This window comes from Haliotis rubra, unplaced genomic scaffold, assembly GCF_003918875.1.
Source record: "Haliotis rubra isolate DU_JTF1 unplaced genomic scaffold, ASM391887v1 Scf254, whole genome shotgun sequence".
Lineage (NCBI taxonomy): Eukaryota > Metazoa > Mollusca > Gastropoda > Lepetellida > Haliotidae > Haliotis > Haliotis rubra.
In genome coordinates, this window is record NW_025766603.1 from 664,827 (window position 1) to 691,944 (window position 27,118).

At 41.1% G+C, this 27,118-nt stretch overlaps 1 protein-coding gene across 1 annotated transcript in view; it reads right to left on the reverse strand.

Annotated features, from left to right (window-relative positions):
• The window catches only part of LOC124279657 (colorectal mutant cancer protein-like), a 132,179-nt gene that overhangs the window by 67,259 nt on the left and 37,802 nt on the right, over positions 1 to 27,118 (reverse strand). Inside the window, 2 exon segments of the mRNA XM_046715496.1 lie at positions 17,837 to 18,009; positions 21,851 to 22,116. Coding sequence (XP_046571452.1) covers positions 17,837 to 18,009; positions 21,851 to 22,116 — 439 coding nt within the window.

Sequence of the window (27,118 nt, forward strand, 5' to 3'; positions counted from 1 at the left end):
ACTGGAGTACTGTTAACAATAATGATAATAATAATAATAATGACCACTTATAAAGCACCTGTTTCCACACACTTGTGCTTGCTCAAAGCACTAACACATTATTACCCCGGATGACCCAAGCTGCCTGTGAGGCCCTAGAAGGTATGACTTATCCCACCGTGTACCCATTTTCTGCTTGGTGAACAGAAGTAATTTTGAATAAACTCACTTGCCTAAGGTGAGATTAGATGTATCACATGTGCTTCGTTGTGGGGCAGGACTGAAGTCCTGTAAACTCTCAGGAGTCAAGCAGCCAAACACGGTCACCCATCCAAGAACTCTCTGCACCCAACGTTGCTTAACTTTAACTGATTTGAGACCAGAGCTCTATGCACAGTTAATAAATGCAATTTAAAAGCATACACCATAGGTGCAAGAGAACACTTCAACCACGAAGGTACTCAACCAGCCCAGAAACACTTAAAACTTCACACAGCATCAAACACTCTCCATGGTCATAAATAATGTTATAAATAGAGAGTGAGCGCTCCTTAAGATGTTCATGTGTGCCTTACTGAAATTACATGTGCTTCAACCCATCTTCCAAATAAGTGAATCTCATTTCACTTTAAGCCAGATAATAACAGATAAATTTAACATCAAAGTTTCCCTCTCTTTCAACGACACTCTGTCAAACTCTCACCCTCTGGTTAATTTCCTGACTTGTACCATTTGTAAATGATATAAATATGCTAATTTTCCTCATATTTGTCAACTTTACTTAAAACTTAAATGTATTAATCATTACCTTCATATAAAATTTGTTTGTTTGTTTGTTCTTTAATGCCACACTCAATATTCCAGCCATATGGCCGCCCTCCTCTATATAAAAACAATTTGAGTGAGTAAAACATTGTGACATTCCATCAGAAACTGACATTACCCTAGCTACTGGCCATTTTATTCCAGGTTTGTTAAACCCTGGCATAGGATAAAAGGCCCTTGTAAGTAAGAACACATCGAAAGGCACAGGAAAGTGTAAATCCAGGACTCCACCTTTAATATGTTTAACCTAGCTCATATGACAATAATCTACATCCTTAAGAAAATATTTAAAATTCGCTGATTCGGCAGTAAATGATATTCATCTATTCCCTCACAGCTGGGGATGTGTAATTGACAACTGAAAGCCTACAAGTTAAGAACTGCTGACAAAACCCAGGAAATTATTGATGGGTCCGTGGAGCCGATTCTCCTTCATCCTGACGACCATGTAAATCTATTCCTCACTACGTCCTGGTTTCGACATGTTATTCCACGTTGTTCGCTGTACATTCCCCGTGTCAGACTGTACTGACACAACACGCCTCACGAACATCAATATCGATCGGAACTCGAAATCAAATTACACCATCTCAACCTTCAACCAAGCCAAAGTCTTACTCAAAAGCATCTGTTTTCAGAGAACAATCTAAATTTCATAGTAATTTGCTTTTGTGGAAAACTAACCATTATATGGATTAACACCGAAAATAGTACCAGAGAACTGAAGAGTTATGCCCCTTTGATCATTAGTGAGGTATGACCATACTCAAATCAATGTCTTCAAGGGCTTTTTGATGGACTGTTTGAAATGTTAGTTCATAATACTTCAAAGAAGTTTGTGCACTTCGAGCTGGGGTCAGACATGAAGGTTTCTCCTGGAGGACAGTAGGTTTCACATGGAGGAGAAATACAGGGAAGGAGAACATGGTAGGGGAAGGGGACATCAGGGATGGGGTAGGGGTGGGGAGTTTGGGGTGTGGGGTGGGGGAGAGAGATGGGGAAGAAGAAAGACATGGGGAAATGGGGAGGAATATGGGGTGGGGGAGGCCCCACAGACACATGGAACATGGTGACATGGGGATGGAAAAAAGGTGACCTGGAGGGAGAGGGACCTGGATGATGGGGACATGGGGTGGAGAAGGGGACCTGGTGGGGAGGGAGGGGGGGAGATGGACAAGGGGGTGGAGATGGGGACAAGGGATGGAGAAGAGGGGGAGAAAGGGACCATGGGGGAGGGAGATGGGGACATGGAGGGAGAGGGGGTGGGGAAAGGGGACCTGGAGAAGGGGAGGGGAGGGGAGATGGGGACAAGGGGTGGAGAAGGGGACCTGGAGGGGAGGGGAGATGGGGACAAAAGGGGTGGAGAAGGGACATGGGTGGGGAGGAGATGGGGAAAGGGGGTGGAGGAGGGACCTGGTGGGGTGGGGACAAAGGGGAGATGGGGACAAAGAGGGAGGGAGATGGGGGAGGGGAGAGAAGGGACCTGGAGGGGGAGAAGGGACAAGGGGACATGGAGGGAGGGGGATGGGGAGGGGAGATGGGGACCAAGGGGTGGGAAAGGGGACATGGAGGGAGGGAGATGGGGACAAAGGGGTGGAGAAGGGGACATGGAAGGAGGAGAGGGAGATGGGGACAAAGGACAAGGTGGAGAAGGGGACATGGTGGGGAGGGAGATGGGGACAAGGGGTGGAGAAGGGGACCTGGAGAGGGAGGGAGATGGGGACAAGGGGTGGAGAAGGGGACCTGGTGGGGAGGGAGATGGGGACAAAGGGGTGGAGAACAAGGGTGGACATGGGACCTGAGAGGGGAGGGAGATGGGGACAAGGGGTGGAGAAGGGGACCTGGAGGGGGGGGAGATGGGGACAAGGGGTGGAGAAGGGGACCTGGAGGGGGGAGGGAGATGGGGACAAAGGGGTGGAGAAGGGGACCTGGTGGGGAGGGAGATGGGGACAAGGGGTGGAGAAGGGGACCTGGAGGGGAGGGGAGGGATGGGGGACAAGGGGTGGAGGAAGGGACCTGGTGGGGGGGGAGATGGGGACAAGGGGTGGAGAAGGGGACCTGGGGGGGGAGATGGACATGGGGTGGGAGGGGATGGAGGGAGGGGGATGGGACAATGGGGACCTGGGAGGAGGGGGGACACTGGAGATGGAACACATGGGGAGGAATGAAGGGGATGTGGGCATAAAGATCGAATGGGGGAGGGAGGAGGAGATGTGGACAAGGTGGAGGGCGTGAGAGGAGAGACCTGGAAGGGTGGAGACAGGGGACCAACCCGAGGGAGGGTAGAGACACAGCATTCATCACACAAGGACAACAAAACAGTATTTGTAGTTACTTACATTTTGCGGCATACTCCGAACTGTCACATATTTCCAGTCCATCCTGATGCAAACTCCGGATAATTCTCCATAAATCTGAGACTATATCACTACTCCCTTCTTTCTGCACAAATCTCTATCTCTATTGCTTCACAATTTAAGAAGTAATTGATGAATATCCAATGACAGACAGTTTAAATCTCGAGTTTCAAATCAAAGTTTCAACAACAAAATTGTTTAAAAATATCAAAAAACTATTATCCTGAAGACAGATCAAAATAAAGAGATTCACATAACGTATGTTACAGTCATTCTACCAACTTCCAACGTATTTATGCTGTTTATGATAAATATCCTACAGAAATTCTCCAGGAATTTAACAGTTTACCACACTAGATAAACTAATTTGGCAAAATATGCATCACTACACATACTAATCCAATTTTTTTCTCACCAGAGATTCCAAAGCTGAAATGCACATAAAAGAAACCAATTTTCCATCATATCAGAACTGAGGAAAGTAGGCTACACATCTCTCTTAAAACAGTGAGGCTGATTGTAACAACCGATCATTATCACAACATCCCATATGTTTGGAATACAGCTCATATATTGATTGCAACCTCAAACCACCTTATAATCAATCTTATTATTTTAAATACCCAGTAATTACTCTACAATCCAGAAAGGATTATTCTATAAAAACAAAAGTAAAATAGTTACAATTTAATTCAGTTATGGCTTAAAACGGGAAAGGTTAATGTGGTTTAGGATTTGGCTGTTACAACAACTTATTCAATTTAATGACAGATAAAGTGCATCTAGCATTTACATCATGATCAGTTTGTTCAGTACTTTTCAAGTCTCAAGTTTTGCTTTTCACATAACCTGAATGTTGGTTACGCTAACACATAAATTAATCCTGTTACTCAGGACAGCGTTGTATTAACAAATATCAAACTTAACAAATCATAACTAAGTGAAAATGTGACTTGACCATATGTTGACAACCTCAACAGTTTGTTTTTAAACACTGCACTCAACAATAATCCAGCTATATGACGGCTGTATGTAAAAGATCAAGTCTGACCATACAATCCAGTGATCAAGAGCATGAGAATCGATCTATGCAATTGGGATACGATGACATGTGTCAACCAAGTCAGCGAGCCTGACCACCCGATCTTGTGAGTCGCCTCTTATGCCTGTTGTTTTACTCCACACCCAGCAATATTCCAGCTATATGGCGGCAGTCTGTAAATAATCGAGTCTGGACCAGACAATTCAGTGATCAACAGCATGAGCAAAGACCTACACAACTGGGATACAATGACATGTCAACCGAGTCAGCGAGCCTGACCACCCGATCTTGTGAGTCGCCTCTTATGCCTGTTGTTTTACTCCACACCCAGCAATATTCCAGCTATATGGCGGCAGTCTGTAAATAATCGAGTCTGGACCAGACAATTCAGTGATCAACAGCATGAGCAAAGACCTACACAACTGGGATACAATGACATGTCAACCGAGTCAGCGAGTCCGACCACCCGATCCCGTTAGTAGCATGACACCTGGGAGTCATGATGACGCCTAAATTTTTATGTCAAGAGCAAACACTGCAATAACACTGATTTTGAAAAATTAAGACATCAAACATATTGATACTGACACATATTATCGTTTGCTGGAGATTTCGTGCCTCATTCTGAAAGTTTGGGTTCAAATCACGGCTGGGATAAAACCCTGAAAAGCACTAGAATCCGTCCTTCACTGAGAAAGTTAGTCTTGTACAAGACTCTGAGGCAGTAATTAATAGTTTAAATGATAATTTCTAAAATATTAAGAAATAAAATTATAAAATGAACACATTGTCCCTCTAACAGACTGGCATTCCTGTACTGTCCGCTTATCTAGACTTTATAGAACAAACTTTATGGATAACAACTTCTTTTTATTCGTGAGTGCGACGTTTCGATACAGATTGAAACATCCAGTATATATATACTTCCCCCTTCTTCATGTTCCATTATGCTTGACTACGGTACAAGAATCTGTATCGAAACGTCACACTCACGAATAAAAAGAAGTTGTTATCCATAAAGTTTGTTCTATATTGTACTTCCCAACTTCTAAAATGCCACTCAAAGAAGTTATCTAGACTTTAATCTTCAAAGGATAGACTTACTACACATCCATTGGCTTAGCATTTGGTGCTGCGTTGGAGCAAGGCTATGAGAAATGTAATCCCAAACAAAATGTATGTTGTACTAACTAGTGTTGGGAATTGGTTAAAATCTCATAATTGATGATTGGTTCATTGCAACCGATCAATCATCGAAAATAATTGGTTATGTTTGTTAATGCACAAAAAAATACAGAAAAAACACATAACTCTTTTGAGTGTCTTGCAAATTGCACAAAATGCATTTGTAACTTTTACATCTTTAAAGGAAGACTAGTATGTTAGGACCCGAAAGTTCCTGGAATCTTTAAGATAAATTCAATCTTGACTTGGAACCAGCTGGTAGGGTTTATGAAATGTAACAGACAAAACCAACCAAAATATTGTTAAAGCAAATAAGTGTTCCAAAATTGTTTGTGTTCGATTAAGAGAAAACATGATCGATTGCTTGGTCGTTTAATAATTGCGACCAATCTTCGATTATTTCAATTAATCAGACCATCACTAGTATTAACACTCCTCCACAAGCATTAGTATAAAACACATAGCGACAGTACATATATCAAATCTGATGCAGTATGTGGCTTTAACCATCTCAAACAGTTTGTGCAGGTTAGGATGAAAAATGAACAGACTAAAAAAACATCTCAGCAACATTCAAATCCCCAATGTAATAACTTCAGAACATTGTACGTCGACGATGAGAAGGATATTCATCACCAGAAAAACAAAAATAATTGTTTGAAGTCGTTTCTTTATGCCAGGCAATTTTTGACATTTCTTCCTCTGCCTTGGGAGATGTCTGCGCCAGCCTGAGCGACAAACACAACCAGGCAGCTTGTCACCAATGTAAGGAAGACCCTCTACCAAGGTACAGATGATTCATCATTACAACAGTCTGATCATTTGAAAGGTGAAGATCATTGATTGATGTTTATTGTTTAACTCAGCACTTTTATCAAATTGAGCTTTCCTCCTACATATAGCTTTTTGTAGTTTTGTTGTTTTAAGCTGCACTCAGCGATATTCCAGCTATATGGCGGCGGTCTGTAAATAATTGTGTTTGGACCAGACAATCCAGTGATCAACAGCATGAGCATCAATTGGGATACAAGTCAACCAAGTCAGCGAGCCTGACAACCTGATCAATTAGTCGCCTCTTATGACAAGCATGGGTTACTGAAGATCAATTCTAACCCGGATCTTCACGGGTTATAAAGGTATGGATGATTCATCCGAAAATTTGAAAGTTTTGAAGATCACTGATCTAACATTTATTGATTGTTTGTTTAACGCCACACTCAGCAATATTCCAGCTATTTGGCGGCATTCTGTAAATAATCTAGTTTGGAGCACACAATCCAGTGATCAACAGCATGAGCATCGAATAGGAAACGATTACATGTATCAACCAAGTCAGCTAGCCTGACCACCAGATCCCGTGACTCTAGTTTACAACAAGCATGGGTTACTGAAGAGTAATTCTAACCCAGATCTTCAACAAGAATGACGACAGTTTCCTCTGCAATGGATATGAAGACTGACTTGGTGTGTGACGTAGGGTACAGGCAGTTCTCCAAGCACATGGAGTGTACACTAGATATTGATTGTACAACGTTCCCAGGCTACAAATAAATGGTTTTGTCTCAACACATACATGCCATGTTGCTGAAGACCAAACCTGGATCTTTAAGGTTCTCGCTGACATAACAAAGCAGTGAGTGAGTGAGTTAGTTTAGATTTACAGCACACTCAGCTATATTCCATCATTATGGCAGCGGTCTGTAAATAAGTGGATCTAGACCAGAAAATCCAGGGATCAACAGCATGAACATCGATCTACGCAATTGGGATACGATGACATGTGTCAACCAAGTCAGTGAGCCTGACCACCCGATCCTGTTTGTCGCCTCTTACGACAAGCATGGGTTACTGAAGATCAATTCTAACCCGGATCTTCATGGGTTCAAAACAAAGTAGAGATGAACACCATGGATGTATGAGATGAAAGTCAACTCTGACCAAAATTTCACAAATCTGAATTTGAGATTTTAAAATGATCTGTCAACTCTCCACGCACATCTACAACATGCAACCTATTAGCCTAAGCCTGCAGCTGATTCTGTGTGTAGAAGGCCATTGGGACTTCAACATCGTTTGAAAATGAACATGATGATGATGCTGCAGTCACCGAATTGTACATGGAGAATTGTGCACAGAGAACAACATTGTGATTTTAAACATTGAAGATTTTAAATCATCTCTGTTATAAATTTCACAAATTTTGAAGCTGCCACTCCTACCGTGTGCGAAATAGTTTCCATTTTTTGCAAGACAGTCGGGCTTGCTCTGCCTGAAACTTACTAGTCCACAAAATAATTCACTAGCCCGAAATTTGAATGTAGAAACTAAGCAAAAGATTACACAAAGGTAAGCTGCTAATATGATGCACACAATGTATGATCAGAGGCGATAAAGTGAGACTATAACTTCTGCCAGAAAGCGATTAAGCTTCAACACAGGGTTTTACGGAACGCAATGTGCCCAGGAAGCAACAACAGACAGAATGGACACAGGAAAAACATATAGTGTGTCCTGGCTTATGCACAATAATATTCTTTGCACCATATTCTGGCTAAGAGTGAGTGAGTGAGTATGTAAGGTTTTAGGCCGCTGTTAGCAATATTCCAGCAATATCACAGCGGGGAACACTAGAAATGGGCTTGACACCATGTACCCATGTGGGGAATTGAACCTGGGTCTTCGGCATGACGAGCGACTACATTTACTACTGGGCTACCCCACCGCCCCTTCTCGCTAAGGAACATAAGGTATGATATAATGACTAAATGACACCATTTCATTATTTTCTTTACAAATATATATGGTGTGCCCTAAGGATGCACAATAACATTCTTTGCACCATATTCTTGCTAAGAAATATAAGGTTCTTGTAACTCTTGGAATTCTTGAAATTACTTTATTACATCATTACTTTACAGGAGGTATATTTCTTTAAGGACCATTGAAAATAGTAATTGAGGTCATCTGTACCCTGTTTTTTTGGAGCCAAGGTAAAGCCCTAAATATCCTTTGAAAATGAACAACAGTTTTGTTACAGCCCTTGAGATATCCTCCATTGGCTGGTTCCCTATGTACACATGTATACAGACTGTATATACAAGTAGGGATTATATAGCTATTATCTTACACATTGGGAGGAAATAAACGATATATACCACTGATAGCAGGAAGCTGAGCTGTTCTCTTATCATCAAGTACTTGCACATGTAAAAGGTGCTTGCTAACCCAGTGAGGAGCCTCTGTTCTCTTACATACTATCTATTGTATAAATAAGAGAGCCAATCCCCACCCTTGCTCATCCTGTACAATCTGTACAATCACCTATCACTTCCTGTACAATCTGTACAATCACCCTATCGCTTCCTGTACAATCATATCAGTATACACACCTAAATCTCCCCTGATGTCAAAAGTCTTTAAACAGCATCTAAAACAGTTAGCAAAGATAAAGAGCCATAATGATAAATCCATTTTCTTAACAACTAATATTCTATGGATGCAATATTAATCCTATTTCCCTACCAACTTATGTTCTATTATGCAATATGTAATCCCATTTCCATGTAAAACCTAATTCCATGTAATCTTATCTCACGTTTCCAAATGTACCTCACAGTGTGTGAGATATTTCTCTTTAAGTTCTGTGCATTATCTAAATTCTATATGGTTGATGTGCGGCAATGGCACATTCTCTGTCAAGGCTGATTAACATAAGGAGCTCCACTAAAAAATTCCTCCCTGCCATCAGAAACCTAATCGGTCTGGTGCAAGGTAGACAACTCTAGCTGACTCATTCTCTGGGTAAGGTTCAGACATCTGTATTTTAGCCAATCAAGCACATGTGAGCTTAAAAATTAAATCTGACATTCTATCTTCATGTGGGGTCTTTCCAAAATTGAAGTGAAGTTAATTAAAGATGATTTTCCTTTGAAATGGCACACTGCAGTCTGACAAAATGAACTTTTTAAAAAAAAAACCAAATCCCCCAAACAACATTTCAATTTTCACATTTGAATTACAATACAAGGGAGATAACTGTGTATTCACAATGCCCCATGATTTAACATGTACGATATCTAAGCTCAACAACACAACATTCAAAACAACCAAGAGATGTAAAACCCATAACGTCCCCGATCACTTACAAAGCAAATGTTGCACAACATTTAACACAAGGAAGTTAACTGTGTCATGCATTCATGAAAAACATTGAAATAACTCTCATAATGACACATGACATCATAACTCACTAGCAGTAAATGATGCCCAGAATACAAGGGAGGTAACTCCAAAAAATATGCATGAAGCCACCAGACAATAAAACATGTCATATTCATTTCATGAATGCCAGGCTCAAGGGTCATAACTCTGTTTAGTGTGCAAATTGCCCATAGGAACATTACACTTACATGAACTCCCAGCTCAGTCACTATATGGCTGGAATAATGCCGATGTGACGTAAAACCCAACTCAACTCAACTCTCCCAGCTCAAGCCAACATTACCGACAGGGGAGGTAACTCTGTGCCCATAGCAACATTACATTCATCATATCCCTGCTCACTGACAGCAAGACAACACAGCATTTACCATAGGGGAGGTAACTCTGTTGTGTATTGACAAAGTGACATAACACTCTTAAATCCCCAGCTTACAACAGCATATGCACAAAACATCAACAGAAGGGAGGCAACTCTTACTGTGAGGCCGTCAGTGTAACACAAACAACACAGCTCACTTACAGCAGACGACTCGCAACTTTCAAAACAAGTGAAGCAAGTCTACTGTGTATTCATAAAGCAAGTTTCCTATAAACAGCTCATAGATGCAGCATATGCTGTACAGCATTCATCACAAGGGAGGTAACTCTAATGGATAAATGGTTAAGTACAACCAGAAATTATTGAGAATTTAAAGATTGTAATTTTTTTAATTTTTTTCACTCATTACTCACGTATTAAATGTGAATATTAGCAGAACATAACTCCAGATTCAAAGACAGGTGAACAGTTAGTATTTTGTCAATATCGGACCACCTTTCATTTCAGCAATATTTGTCAGATATTTCTTATTGACTCTTTCCTTCATAAGTCCCCAAACATTTTCTATTGGATTTAGGTCAGGGCTATAGCTTGGCCAATCTAATAATGTCATATTTTGGGTCCGAAACCAGGCCTGTGAATGCTTTGAACGATGTTTTGGGTCGTTGTCCTGCTGGAAAATCCAAAAATTTCCATAGAACACATGAGCAGATGGAAGTAAATGTCCCTCACGAATATCTGTGTACCGCTCACTGTTCATATTCCCTAGCACAGATATGCCACCCCACACAGTAAATTTCAGAATGTACTTTGGGCGCTGATACAAAGGTTTTTCAGTTTGTTTGGTCCAGAATTTCAGTGTATTAGGAAACTGCCACACAGAACTTTCATCTGAGAAAATCACATTGTCCCTGTTAAAATTTTTATGCTGTAAGCACCAGTTCAACCTTCGCTCCTTTTGTTCAGGTTTCATGATTGGTGATGGAATTCCTCGACTTTTCTGCCAACCCATTGCATGCAGCTCAGTTCTAATTGTCTCCTTACAGACAGCCACAGAAACGAGAATACCAAGCCGCCTTCTGTCACTGACAGTCAATTTTCTGGGCCTACCTGCGCCTCCCTGGTGCTCAATGCAATATCCATTTGCAATATTTTTCAATCCACGATAAACAGTGGACAAAGGGATGCCTGTTCTACTTGAAATCACTTTAGCTGATCTGATGTCCTTGTTATAATACTCTAAAATCAACTTCCTCTTCTCTAAATCATCCATACTGAGGATCACTGAAAATGTTGTCTGCTCGCAAGTAAACAAAGGGGGGATAACTCTTCAAAAACTAATGAAAAAGGGAGTTGTCTCTCTTGAATGAAACTAAGCACTTGATAGCTGGTCAAGGTTGTTTATACCAGAAATCCAATTAAACATATTCCCAAAATTCTCAATAATTTCTGGTCATACTATAAGCCTCCAGTGATGTGCCACTATCAACACAGCACACTTACAGAGTCAATGATGTATATTCAACACAAGGGAGGCAACTATACTGATGACATAACGGTCATTAGCAGCAAATAATGCCAAACATTCATAACAAAGGAGGTAACTCTAAGTTGACGTGATTCTCAGTAGCAGCAAATAATGCACAACATTCATTACAAGGGAGGTAACTCTTAAGTTGATGTGATTCTCAGTAGCAGCATACAATGCCTGACATTCAACTCAGAAGGCAACGGTAGTGAGTGAGTGAGTGAGTGGGGTTTCATGCTGCTTATAACAACATTCCAGCAATATCACGGCGGGGACACCATAAATGGGCCTCACACATTGCACCCATGTGGGGAATCAAATCCAGGCCTTCGCATGATGAGCAAAACACATTATCCACAAGACTACCCCACCGCCCCAGGTAACGATACCGCTGATGTGTCTCTCAGCAAATGATGTCCAAAATCCAGCATAAGGGAGGTAACTATACTGTGTGTTCAAAAAGCAAACAGTGATGTACCACTATCAACACAGCTCACTAACCCAAGGGAGGTAACGCCTGCCGATGTGATGCTTGGTAGCATCCCACAAGGGAAGTAACTCTACTGTGCATTCAGAAAGCCTCCAGTGATGTACCACTATCAACACAGCTCACTAACCCAAGGGCGGTAACGCCTGCTGACGTGATGCTAGGCAGCATCTCACAAGGGAGGTAACTCTACTGTGCGTTCAGAAACACCCAGTGATCTAACATTAACAAAAGAGCTAACTAACCCAAAGTAGGTAACTCCTGCTGACGTGATGCTTGGTAGTATCCCACAAGGGAGGTAACTCTACTGTGCATTCAGAAAGCCCCAAGTGATCTAACATTAACAGCTTACTAACACTGTCCAGACATAACAAGCTTTTGTTGGCAAAACAAAAGCACCATCATCGACCCGATGTAAATGTTGGCAGAGAAACAATAAATATGGTTCATATCAACACACACAATTGCTGGTGCATAGTTTGCTTATTAATATCCCACGATGCATTCCCACCACTTAACACTGGGCAGACTCTGCTGCATGTTGAGGCAATCTCCCAACAAGATAGGCGCAGGTTTAATGGGTCTGAGGTTATCCATGAAAGAGTATGCACCTGCGGCTAAACAGGAAAGTACCCAATCAGACATTTACGACCAAGTACACCAGTGTGTATGTACAATCAGACCAATCACACGCTCGTATGAGACACTTGCAACAAAAATGTCAGGAAAGGAGTTTAAGATTTAAAATTTGAATAAAAATTATTTTGCTTTCTGCATGTCTACAATCTTTTTTTTCAGCATGTATACATATTTCTCAAGCTAATAGAGACTGCTGAGGAATAAAAACAGATGATGTGTATCACTGTATCACACATGGATTCAAAACTGACGAGGAAGCCTCCGTGATATCTCCTGTCTGTTGCTTGCAAGTATGTGTCTGGATATGTAGGTGGTTGAAAGCTGAACAATTGATATTCTCTGTGTGTGAACAATTGATATTGTGTGTGTGTGTGTGTGTGTGTGTGTGTGTGTGTGTGTGTGTGTGTGTGTGTGTGTGTGTGTGTGTGTGTAGGTAAGAGAGCATTTTTTTGTACAGAGGTTGGATAATGTCACAAGCCTAGCCTCTCCCTACAAGGTAGTGTGATGCTATATTTGATGAAAAAAGTTTCAAACCTCAAAACTCTGTTAAAACAGCAAAATCTCTCAACTGTTTGCTAACATTATCATGATTTGCCTTTTTCTCTCTCATTTATGTCTTCATTCACTCACGTTTGCTTCTCCTGAACCATTACTTACTAGCTTTCTCAAAATAACCTTCTAACGCACCACAAACAACATACTCTCCACCTATCAAACCACCTTAACACTCGCTCTACCCCTCCCCATCACACCCATTGCCCATGTGCTCCCTCCCCCCAACCCTCTAGTCCCACCCCATCAACCCTGCTAAACTGTCTCTCCAATCACATCCCTTCTCCCTCACGTTCTATACCCTCACTTCTCCACAACTCCAGGTCCACTCCATCAACCCACCAACGCTCGCTCATCCCTTCCCCATCACACTCCTCCCCCACATTCTAACTCCCCCCACGCCATCAACTCTCCTATACACTCACTCTACCCTTCCCCATTACACCCCTTCAGTAAACCTCCATCAACCCACCTAAATACTCACTCCCCTCCCCATCCAATTCCCCCATGTTCTAACTTCACCTCCCCCAACTCTCCAAAACACTCACTCTACCCTTCCCCATTACACCTCCTTCAGTACACCACCATCAACCCACCTAAATACTCACCCCTCCAACTCCCCCCACGTTCTAACTTCACCTCCCCCACTCCATCAACTCTCCTAAACACTCACTCTACCCTTCTCCATCACACCCCTTCCCCCACCCCATCAGTACACCACCATCAACTCTCTTAAACACTCACTCTACCCTTCTCCATCACACCCTTCCCCCACCCCCATCAGTACACCACCATCAAATCTCCTAAACACTCACTCTACCCTTCCCCATTACACCCCTTCCCCAAATTCTCCCCTTCCCAACCTTCCAGCCCCACTCCATCAAATCTGCTAACTAAACAGTCACTATAATTATATAACCTCCATGTTCTCCGCCTCCACCCCCCACCCCTACATGGTCTCCATTCCACCCTCCACCCCCTCTCACATCCTCTCCAAGTGAGCAGTGTATATTATTGATCTCAGACTCAATATCCTCCACTAACATGGCCACTGCTGTAATCTAATCTTCTACTTACGCAACCCACAAATTAGGTTCCAGTCCGCCACCCCTGAGTCGGCTACAGATAGAAGCCATAAAATACAATCTGCGGAAATTGAGAAAATATTTTATTCTATTTACCTACTTCATCAACTCTATAATTTGATAGAACTTGGCAAAAGGGCAGAGGGAAGTTTTCCAACATATCTGATTATAAGAACTTTACACTAAACTTTAGTTCATCCACGTCCTGGAACAGAGCCAAAATTCCATTAGACTATAACTGTTTTCAAACGCAAATCAAAAAATTGTACATATTATATTCAACACAATATTGTTTTTAATCCACTTCCACCAATATTTAAAGAAGAATAAATATCTCCTTTGATAGGAAAAAGATTTATTTCATGAGTTTGTCCAAGAATGTATAAATCACACATGCAATATTGCACCAAAAGCGCTGAATTGAAAAACAACTTCACATTTTCGTACAAATACCACCATCTATCCTATGAAAGCAAACTGTCATCATTTATGGTATCCAAGGGCAAGAAAACAAAGCAGTTCTTTCAAACAGAACATAAAAACGTTTCTCTCTCGAAGTATTGCAAAACTAATTGAGTAAAATGACTGGAGATCTATGAATGATTCAAGGCCCGGCTCCACTGGTACTGGCTTCGAAAGAAGTACAATGTTTACAAGTCCCTCCGGCCTTCATTAATATCCCTTCAGAGATGTTGTTAAGTACGTCTCCACGCTCCGTATTCACCATCACAAGCACTGACACCTATACTACTTTCCAACAACTTGTAACATTCATTTAACCAAAATAAAAGCCCCTATCTGAAAAATGAAAAATTCGATTCTTGGAGGAGAATGCTGTTCCTGTACATCATCGCTGTGTTACGAAACAGGCAACAGGCCTGTCATACTATTCTCTGATGGCTAACGAAGCTTAACAGTTTTTCACTACTTCCCCTTCAACTTGTTACACTCATTCAACCATAAAGAAACCACTAAAGAGTAAAAGTACTAAAACATTTGCTTTTTATCGAGTTGCATGAGTATGTGACAGTTGTTTGGCTGAGAAGACACCAGGGCCTAGATTGTCGAAGCTGTCTTAGAGCTAAGATAGTCGCAAGTGCCATACATTAACATTAACTTACGACTATCTTAGCTCTAAGAGTGCTTCGAAAATCTGGGCCAAGGTCTGTAGCATTGTACATATCTTCTCTGATATTAAGGCTTACCATAATTTATACTACTTCCCTACAACTTCCTGAATTTTTTTAACAAAACTGACTAGAAATTTGCTTCTTGGCAGGGAATGATGACACTGACGTTTCTGGTGTTCTGTTGACCAGCCATACTGGGGAAACCTACTGGAATATGATTCTTTGGGGGATTACTTGTATTTTCTATAAGCAGTCAGAGCGAGTGATTAGAGGTCAGGTTTAGAAAGTTTTGAGCAATATTTCAGTAACACTACGGCCAGGTACACCAAAAACTGGCTTCGCATGTACCCATGTTTTTGGAATCGAACGCAGACCTTTGGCAGGACCAGCGAACACCCTAACCACGAGGCTACCTCAATGCCCTAAAAATGCAGCATGAAGTCACTTTAACACACTCATAATGAGTATGACAGTCTCTGTCTGTTTGTCATCAGTTCAAATTCAGCAAAAATCTGATGGCAGCCTGTTTTTGTTTCGTTTTGGTTGTTGAGGGGAGGGGAGGGGGGAGAGAGGAGGACTAGCCTTGTCATATACATGTATCTAGTGAGGCAAGTGTGTCCAACGTGGCATGTCTACATTCCCTGCTACAGTAATGTTGAATATTTGCCGACCTAATGCCACCAGAACATGATGAACGATACTTTTACTTGTACAACTAATAATGACTGCAGATAACGACGTAAAATACCAATACTTGCACAACTACTGTATGTCTGCAGAAAATGCAAGATACTATTACTTGCACAACTAGCTGCAGAAAATATGTGAAATACTGTTACTTGCACAACTAATAAATGACTGCAGAAATGATGTAAGATACTATTACTTGAACAACCAATAAATAACTGCAGAAAATGATATAAGATGCTATTACCTGCACATCTGATTATGGATAGTTGACAGACAAGAGGACTCCCGCAGAAAATCTGAGGATTTTATAGTGTAATAGCAGCCAAACTACAGAATTATTACAGAAAATTATGGCTCTGAGTATTCAGAACAATTATACCATTTCACTGTAGATGACATTCATCTTTTGACTGCAGCCATCATCAAATGGCAGCAACATGAAGATGAAAAAGAAGCTTAAAATGGCCTTTTTATCAAGTAACTTAAATTGCACGAAGGAGGTGCAGAAAGAATCTCTTTACTTCCAATTAAATGAGGTGGATTACCCACGTTTCAACATGAAGCCAAGGATGTGCTGTCTATCAATACAAAAACATCCTGTATCTATGAGGAGCAAAGGTTCTTGGTGCAGAGAGTTTATCATTACGCTCCACCCCTCCACCTTGCCTTATAATCAGTTGACACTAAAAATATCATAAATTGGTTGTAAAAGGCCAGCTTGATTTTAGATCAGCAATTACAGGTAACCTGATCTGGTAGCAGGCAAAGTTGCTATTCATATAGATGTTTTGGGTCATCCACAGTCTGAAGGGTGTTGGGTCATCCTCGTTCATTCAGTTGTGGTGTCATTCTGAAGATGTTGGGTCATTCTGAAGGTGTTGGGTCATTCTGAAGATGTTGGGTCATTCTGAAGGTGTTGGGTCATTCTGAAGATTTTGGGTCATTCTGAAGGTGTTGGGTCAGTCTGAAAGTGTTGGGTCATTCTGAAGATATGGGGTCAGTCTGAAAGTGTTGGGTCATTCTGAAGATGTTGGGTCATTCTGAAGGTGTTGGGTCAGTCTGAAAGTGTTGGGTCATTCTGAAGGTGTTGGGTCAGTCTGAAAGTGTTGGGTCATTCTGAAGATGTTGGGTCAGTCTGAAGGTGTTGGGTCATTGAAGGTGTTGAGTCAGTGTGATGGTGTTGGGTCATTCTGATGGTGTTGGGTCAGTCTGAAGGTGTTGGGTCAGTCTGAAGGTGTTGGGTCAGTCTGAAGGTGTTGGGTCAGTCTGAAGGTGTTGGGTTGGTCTGAAGGTGTCAGGTCAGTCTGAAGTGTTGGGTCGGTCTGAAGGTGTCAGGTCAGTCTGAAGGTGTTGAGTCATTCTGAAGATGTTGGGTCAGTCTGAAGGTGTTGGGTCAGTCTTAAGGTGTCAGGTCAGTCTGAAGGTGTTGGGTCAGTCTGAAGGTGTTGGGTCATTCTGATAGTGTTGGGTCAGTCTGAAGGTGTTGGGTCAGTCTGAAGGTGTTGGGTCAGTCTGAAGGTGTTGGGTCAGTCTCAAGGTGTTGGGTCGGTCTGAAGGTGTCAGGTCAGTCTGAAGTGTTGGGTCGATCTGAAGGTGTCAGGTCAGTCTGAAGGTGTCGGGTCAGTCTGAAGGTGTCGGGTTAGTCTGAAGGTGTCAGGTTGGTCTGAAGGTGTTGGGTCAGTCTGAAGGTGTTGGGTCAGTCTGGTGTAAGGTGTAAAATTATCCCTGTTTAGTCTGCTGTCCAGGCAGATGGTCCATCCACAAGAACACAGTAAGCCCACGACAAAAAACACCTACCCTGTTGGCCAGTTCCAGGAAGTTTCCAGCAGCTGAGCAACTCTCTGTCATGTGCTTGATGGTCCCCGGGTCATGTGACTCCATCAGTTTGGACAAGCTGGCAGGTTCTGGGCTGCACAGATCTCTGGCTCCGCTGTCGTAGTCCACACTTTCGGGTTTACCAGAATGAGCACCTTCAGAAAGAAAACAGTCAAAATGTTGTCACAGATGAGTGAGTGAGTGAGTTTAGTTTTACGCCACACTCACCAATATTTCAGCTATATGGCGGCGGTCTGTAAATAATTGAGTCTGGACCAAACAATCCAGTGATCAACAACATGAGCATCGATCTGCGCAATTGGGAACCGATGACATGTGTCAACCAAGTCAGCGAGCCTGACCACCCGACCCCGTTAGTCGCCTCTTACGACAAGCATAGTCGCCTTTTACGACAAGCATGGGTTACTGAAGACCAATTCTAACCCGGGACCTTCACGGGTCTTATCCGAGATGAGAATGAGCGAGTGTATCAAGCTAGTTTCATTCCATTTAAGTTTCATTCTGTTAAGGCACATGTCCTCAGTTGTGACTGACAGGAAGTGGGGTAGTCCAGTGGTTAAAGTGTTCACTTGTCACACCAAAGACCCGAGTTTGATGCTCACATGGGTACAATGTGTGAAGCCCATTTCTGTAGTCCCATTGCCATTGCTTAAAGTGGCATGAAACCTTATTCACTCACTAACTACTGAGAGAATACAGAATCTGGAGATATACTTGGCAGCACATATGAATACAATCATGGTGATCTAAAGGCAGGGTAGACCCTAATGCTTGAATCCCCATGGCGTTCTGGACAGAATAGGTCCCCAGACCCCATGCGTGTATTCACCACCACAACTCCAACATTCATGGCAGACCTGTTCACCATTTTTGTGTCAGAAGATAGGGGGATTGGGTGGTCAAAATGGGTCAGGTTTTGGGTCATATACTTGCTCATGCCATCAATCATTAGCCCAGATATTACTTACTTACTTATGAGTGAGTGAGTATGGTTTTACGCCGATTTTAGCAATATTCCAGCAATATCACGGCGGGGACACCAGAAATGGGCTTCACACACTGTACCCATGTGGGGAATGGAACCCGGGTCTTTGGTGTGACGAGCGAACGCTTTAACCACTAGGCTACCCCAACGCCTCTACTATTACATATGGGCAGTTATGATTCAGTTCCTATACTGATAATTGTGGTCTAAAACATCACCACAGTTTCAACTACAGTCCATTTGATTTCATTTGAGACCAATGAATTGCTCACTAACACAAAATCTAATAAATGCAACAAAACCAAATTCTGCACCGTCACATGAAATCAACAGACCAACTCTGATGATTTGTCTCATAATTTTGGACACCCGAATAAAAAAGTTGTTTAACAAACGATCATTATTTTGTTGTCACTTTTCGCTGGGGGGACCACTTGATGGTTCTCCCCTTGTAAGTAAAAGCGAAAAGTGACAACAAAATAATGATCAACTGGACTGTAACCATAATCATTTAATCACGGCTGATTTGTCATCTAACTTTCTATCATGAGTGAGTGAGTGAGTGAGTGAGTGAGTGAGTGAGTGAGTGAGTGAGTGAGTGAGTGAGTGAGTGAGTGAGTGAGTGAGTGAGTGAGTGAGTGAGTGAGTGAGTGAGTGAGTGAGTGAGTGAGTGAGTGAGTGAGTGAGTGAGTGAATTTTGTTATGTGCTGCTTTTTGCAATATTCCAGCAATATCACGGCGGGGGACACCAGAAAAGGGCTTCACACATTGAACCCATGTGGGGAATCGAACCAAGGTCTTCAGTGTGACAAGCAAACACTTTAACCACTAGTCTATCCCACCGCCCTACCTATCATCTGTAACCAAGAAGATTTTGATCAAAAGGTCTCAACACTTCAACGATCAACAATCCCTTGTACGTAGAATCCCTGCTACCACCAAATGTTGTTTTCCTCTTTCACACAACATAGACAATACACAACCTCAAGGTAGGTAAAACAAGAATGCCAGCCCTGCCTCTCTGAGCTCTAAACATTCTCATAATCACAGTGGGAAACAGTACGTCTCAGAAATAACTAACTCCGAAACATAATTACATTTAAACCGATTTTATGTGTGTGCCCTCGGTGCCCCGGCGTTAAAGTCGACGTTGTGTAATCCATCTTACTAGTCGCCAATTAGCCCCCATGGTTCTTCAAAACATAGGAATTATATTTTCAGTGGTTTTGTTACCATGGCAAGTAAAACTGAAGGGCTTAAAGGATAAAAATGCCAAAAGCTTATCTTCAGACCAGAACATTCCTCGTTGTTTCATGTGGGTTCTCTGACGGAATCACCTCATACAAGGCCACAAATAGTTTATATGATCGTAAATTTTAGTTGGTGCTAATCCCTGCTGACATTAAATGTGTTACGGATTCTACAGTTGAAGACCGAGGAAGCAAGTGAATGGTTTCACACTGTTATGGACATTATTACAGAGTGAGTGAGTGAGTGAGTGAGTGAGTGAGTGAGTGAGTGAGTGAGTGAGTGAGTGAGTGAGTGAGTGAGTGAGTGAGTGAGTGAGTGAGTGAGTGAGTGAGTGAGTGAGTGAGTGAGTGAGTGAGTGAGTGAGTGAGTGAGTGAGTGAGTGAGTGAGTGAGAGTGAGGTGAGTGTAGTTTTCCGCAGCTTTTAGCAATATTCCAGCAATATCACAGCAGGGAACACCAGAAATGGGCTTCACACATTGTACCCAAGAAGGGAATCAAACCCAGAGTCTTCGGCATGATAAGCGACCACTTTAACTACTAACTACCCCACTGTATTACAGTTATACCACAGATATGTAATATAGAATATTAATAAAAGAGTGAGTGAGTGTTGTTTTATGCAGCTTCTAGCAATACTCCTGCTACATCCTGGGACAATGGCATCATGAGTGTCAACAGGGATACAATGACACGTGTCAACCAAGTCTGACCACCCAATCCCGCAGTGGTCTCAAGCAGAAGTTGCTGAAGACCAATTCTAACCCAGATCGTCATGGGTGGCTCAGAAATACAATACAATACAATACAGGGAAAGACCATCCCATCAAGTTTTGATTCAGATCATTAAAATGCTAATTTGTTTATCCACTAATTCAACAGTTTTATGTACCATACATTATTGATCTCATAGATAAGCCAACCCCTAACTTGACCCTTAAAATCAGTATCAAAATGGTATGTTCCGTTGATAAGCCAACCCCCCAAACTTCGCCCATCTTTTCGTCATGATCAGTCATTGGAAATAGTGTCAACAAATCAAATTGTTCCAAAACTATCCAGCAAGACATCCAAGTGCTGTCACATAACCTTAGTTATGATTATAAATATTTTACATTTATTGAGCAAAACCTGCAATCATAATTTTACAATGCGAGAATATATTTCTCTTGGTAAAATAATAGTTTCAGATACTACATTTTCCCAATCACTGCATCAGAATTCATCTTGTTATATATATGTTTTAAATAAATCAGCGGAAGATCAGGGAAATGCGTTCACAGCTGATCGCTAATCTTCATCCCTGCATATAAGATAGTACCTAGCAAAAACAAATTGGAACTGAAAAGGTATATAATCTTGTCTAGTGATGTTTAATTGCAAATTTGAAGTCTTTACTGACAAAGTCGTCATCACTTGTTCGTTCACGCAAAGCAATACAATGTTGTTTTCTTACCCGCTGAAAAAAGTTACACGAAAGTATATCCGATAGCCAACCCCTTCTACAGACTGCTTTTTTTTTATCCTCAAAATTCAGCTTATCTAGGGTAATATACAGTACCTTAACTACATAGCGGCAACATTTCAGTTTCCTGAAAGGCTCTGCTTACAGCTTACAACATATTTGATTTTGATCATCTTTTTTCACTATGTACAAAAAAACATTCTTGTTCTACTGACTTCGTAAAAAATTAATTCATAAGACAAATTATAATTGACTGTGTTGTGACAAGTTGTCTTACCTATACTATCGCTACTCATCGTCGGCCATGATGTAATATTCTGCGTTGTAGTAACTTGAAAGCCACTTGTGTCCGAGTCGATTCCAGTGTCGTCAGCAGCGTTGCCCATAAAAGGACATTGTTCGGCCTCTAACATGACACGTGAGCGACAGCGGAGAAAGTCACTGAAGGAGATTTGGCACCTGGTGTTCATCCCGAGCTGCGCCATGATCTCTTGTGCCGAGTCCTCCATGTTCAACTGGCTGCACATGTAGATGAAGTCGTCACTGAAACAGTACAAAGGTCATCGTGAGTCAGTGTTGGTTTGATTGTTTATGTGTCTGTTTGTTTGTTTGCTGGTTGGTTGGTTGGTGGGTTTATTTAACATCACAATCTGCAAATATTTCAGCAATAACACGCACAGACTGAAGGTAATCAAGTCTGGACCAGACAATCCAGTGATTCATGCTTTTAACAAACCCAAAAATCCTAAAGGGTGAAACAGTTCTGCCAATGAAGATGTTGCCTAATGCCATACATTCTAAGGAACCAATAATTCGACATTAGGGATGTTAAAATTAATTAAAACTATGATGATCAAGTTTGTTTAATTTTTCAAATCCATTAACAAAATATTTTTAGTGGCTGACATTTTCTTCACCTAACAACAATCTAGATCCATGACTGGCATTTTAGAAGATGCTATTTCATGAACATAAAGAGTTTCCTGGATTTCATCTTCTTTTTCTTCTTTGATACAACGTTTCGGGGCCTGTTCATGCCCCATTATCAGGTAAAACTAAATTTAATTAGTTGTATCAAAGGATAAAAAGAAGATGAAATCGAGGAATTTCTTTATGTTCAACAACAGGCTGTAGAAGAGTTAGGTTTGTCAAGTCCTAGTCCTGAGCTCCCTCAACCTCACTATTTTCCTTTTCAATAAGCCACTTCTGCAATGCCAAAGGCCTTAATAATGCAAGTCTAGATTCCACAGGTTCTGAATCTCCCATCTCACTGGGGCTCCTTTTCAAACTAAACAGGATTATTTCTTTCCATCAAAATCATACCCTTTCAGAGACTAAGCGTTAGTCTAGTCAAGTAGAATATCCTCCTTCTCCCGAAATATCAAATGGACGTCAGGGACCTATATCAGAATGGTACTACCACAAACTGAAAAATCTAAATGCCAAACAATCCATTCCCAGTTAACTTTTTTGAGAGGCATTTAGAAGTTGGCGCCATGTATTGTCATCTTTCCTTATTCCTCGTTCCCAATTAGTAGGGCAATCCCAATTTAAATGGGATTAAATGGTATTATATGTATCGATTAAATTGAATATATATTAAGAGACTAAACATTCCTGCTTGACACCAGTACACGAACCTGTATTGAAAAGTCACACTCGCGAAATAAAAAAAGTTGTTATCCATAAAGTCTGTCCAATATTACACGTCCCAACTTCTAAAATACCACTCAAAGAAGGTACGAGACTAAGCGTTTGTGCAAAACAGTATAAAATACATATTGGCTTCACTAATTCCTTAGAGTGAAAATCAAACTGGCTTCGTAAATTGGTTAATCTATGCTTGGAATCAAACTCTGGTCTTTTGAGTGTCAGTTAAACGCCTGCACCACTCAGCTATCCAAACCTTCCTCAATGTCAGCCAACTGTTTTATCTCCCACGCGGAGAACACACACTGGATTAATACACAATAAACACCCAATAAATCACTTCAAAGCATAATTCCCTTCTGTTGACACCTCTCAAAACTAACAAAGGCTTAATTACAGGTAAAAAGAACTATTTTACGAGTTGTTTTTGTAGCGCTAGATCAATCACGCATCACTTAGCTTGTCTCCCTGAGCTATTATCCTGTGGATTTTTTACATCACATTTTTATTGAAAGAATATTTACTGAATTAATTTCAGTAGTATTTTCTAAACATTCAATATTTCCAGGTATCCATTTTTATTTGCCACATTATTAGAATCAATAAGTATTATGAGATTTTCATCATTAGAATATGAAACATTATGACTTTATTTGCATCCATGATTCATAGGGCAAACAGAAGGGCTGGGATAAAATATAAAAACTGAATTTCAAATTTTCTAAGGTCTAGTTGAAGAGAAGCTTTAATTCATTGACGGGCTTTATCGGACTATGAAAGAAGAATTCAACTGGGATAAAACAGCCCTATCGAAGGATTGACATCAATTTTTAGTTCACTGAATTATGAATCAGGAAAGGAAAATCAAAGTGTATGAGTTTGATAGGGGATTCAGCTCAGCATTCATTGACAATTAGCATAGCTCGTTAATATAATTAACCAATACAGAATAAATTTCTGATGTATTGCAATGAAAAATACTTTTCAATTCGAAAAGCTCTCCATAGTTTACACATTTCTTATAATTTCTTTATTATATGCATGGAAAAAGCCACTTGAAATTAGCATAGAATTTCAATTTTCTGGATGTTTAATGATTAAAACATATTATACTGATTATAAAGATTTCTGAACGTGCCAGTGGATTACATTTTATGCCACCTCAGCAATATATTCACAAAAAGGAACAATAATACCCCAACATGCTCATGTTACAAGGACTGCCTCTGGTGTAGTGGTTAGAGCGTTCGCCCGGGAAGGTCGTGGGTTCGATCCCCGACCGCGTCATACCAAAAGACGTTAAAATATGGTACTTGTTGGTCCCTGCCTGACGCTCGGCATTAATGGGTACAACAAGGACTGGTTGGCTCGGAGTCAGTATAATGTGTCTGAGTGGGGTATTCATGCTTCACTGCGGCATGGTATCTCAGTGGGCTAGCACGAAAAAACCAGCTTCAGTCTGGGCTAGTACAAGCAGCCGCACATACACATACACACGCATGCACGTCGTCATATGAGCGAAATATTCTCAAGCACGACGTTAAACCCAATTTCACCTCACCTCACCTCATGTTACAAATTAGCACTGAGATCAACCCTCTTTTCTATTTATCATGTATGCATGAATTATGAACAAAATGGAAATCAGTAAACATTGTTAAACAAGAGAAATTACTGGTCTAGCCTTGATTGAGTGAATAAGTTTAGTGGTATGCCGCACTCAGCAATATTCCAGCTATATGGGGGGCGGTCTGTAAATAATGGAGTCTGGACCAGACAATCCAGTGATCAACAGCATGAGCATCGATCTACCTAACTGGGATACAATGACGAGTCAGCAAGCCTGACCACCCAATCCCGTTAGTCGCCTCTTACGACAAGCACAGGTTACTAAAGATCAATTCTTACCCAGATCTTCACAGGTCGATCTCGCCTTCATATGACTTTTGGCAAACTCTTAGCAGATCATAGAAACTGAACATGGAATAAATACTGCATAATCTCTTCATGACTCCAAAAGCCATACAACCCATATAAAACATTTCTTTTGATTTCACAAACTTTTTCAAAAAAGGAATGAATCCAGAGATACATAGGTCAGAGCACACGAGTCAAACTGGTAAAAAATTACTTTGATGTTTTCAACTTCTTCCCACTTGCATATGAAAGAGGAATTTATGCTGTTTCAAATGAATCCACACATAGGTCTAACACAAGCAATCAGACCTAAACTTGCCACATTTGAATCCCAGACCTCAAATTTAGGATGGACAAAAAGACCCATAACAGATCAATATCTATCTCACTAACTAGCAAACATCAGTGACTTTCCGCAGCAAACCACCTCCTACATGATACTGCTGTTTATCATTTAAACGTGCAATAATTCTCATATTGTCCTGCTTATCTGTGTACTCTGCTGGTTCAATTCATCCAATCAAAGAGCTCCGCTATCAAATCCCTCTCCGCTCTCGATCAATCAGCGTTTTATGGCTTTCCGTAAATTGGCACCATTTCAACAAGGGACGTTAATGCAAAAATCAAACACTATAAAATCCTACATGACGGCCAAGTAATTCCGCAAGCTAACATTTACAAAATGTTTGAATTTCCGAAAGCATTCCACGCATCAGCAAACTTATAAGTAGAAATCAAGTAAATTTGTCAACCAATTACGAAATTCTGTTTGATCAGTAGGGCTATTACTTGGACCTGTTTTGTATTCTACAAAATGAACCACTGAATGGGTGATGAAAATCTCTTTAGTGGAAATCAGTTTAGGAAAATACTTTCATCTAGGTCAGGGTGACCTTCAGAGGCGAGATCGCTGTGACCTGAGACTAATATAAATTGCCAAATGATTTTGAGACATATATTCTGGATATAAATGGTATACAGCATTTCAGACATGAATCAGGAGCCATTAGATATAAGTGTAACACACATGATTCTGATGGAGCCATAACAGATTCAAAAGTGATTCACATGGAGCCATTGTACATGTGTCAGATATGATTCACATGGAGCCATGTACATGTGCCAGATATGATTCACATGGAGCCATTGTACATGTGCCAGATGATTCACATGGAGCCATTGTACATGTGTCAGATATGATTCACATGGAGTCATGTACATGTGCCAGTTGATTCACATGGAGCCATTGTACATGTGCCAGATATGATTCACATGGAGCCATTGTACATGTGCCAGATATGATTCACATGGAGCCATTGTACATGTGCCAGATGATTCACATGGAGCCATTGTACATGTGCCACATGTGTCAGATATGATTCACATGGAGCCATTGTACATGTGCCAGATATGATTCACATGGAGCCATTGTACATGTGTCAGATATGATTCATGGAGCCATTGTACATGTGTCAGATATGATTCACATGGAGCCATTGTACATGTGCCAGATATGATTCACATGGAGCCATTTACATGTGTCAGATATGATTCACATGGAGCCATTGTACATGTGACAGATATGATTCACATGGAGCCATTATACATTCAGATATGATTCACATGGAGCCATTGTACATGTGTCAGATATGATTCACATGGAGCCATTGTGCATGTCAGACATGATTCACATGGAGCCATTGTACATGTGCCAGATATGATTCACATGCAGCCAATATAGCGATTATTCAATTAAAAATTATTCAGTTGGAGCCAGTGTACATGTGTGATACATGATCTAAATGGAGCCAGAATTTGTAAGCATTATAAACGATTCAGCATGATTCAGAAGGAGCAACTGCAAATAGATGAACAGATCCTAGATATGATGGTATATAGCATTACAGGTATCATGCAAATGGAGCCAGGGTGTATTAATGTTACAGACACGATTCACATGGAGTCAGGATGTATAAGT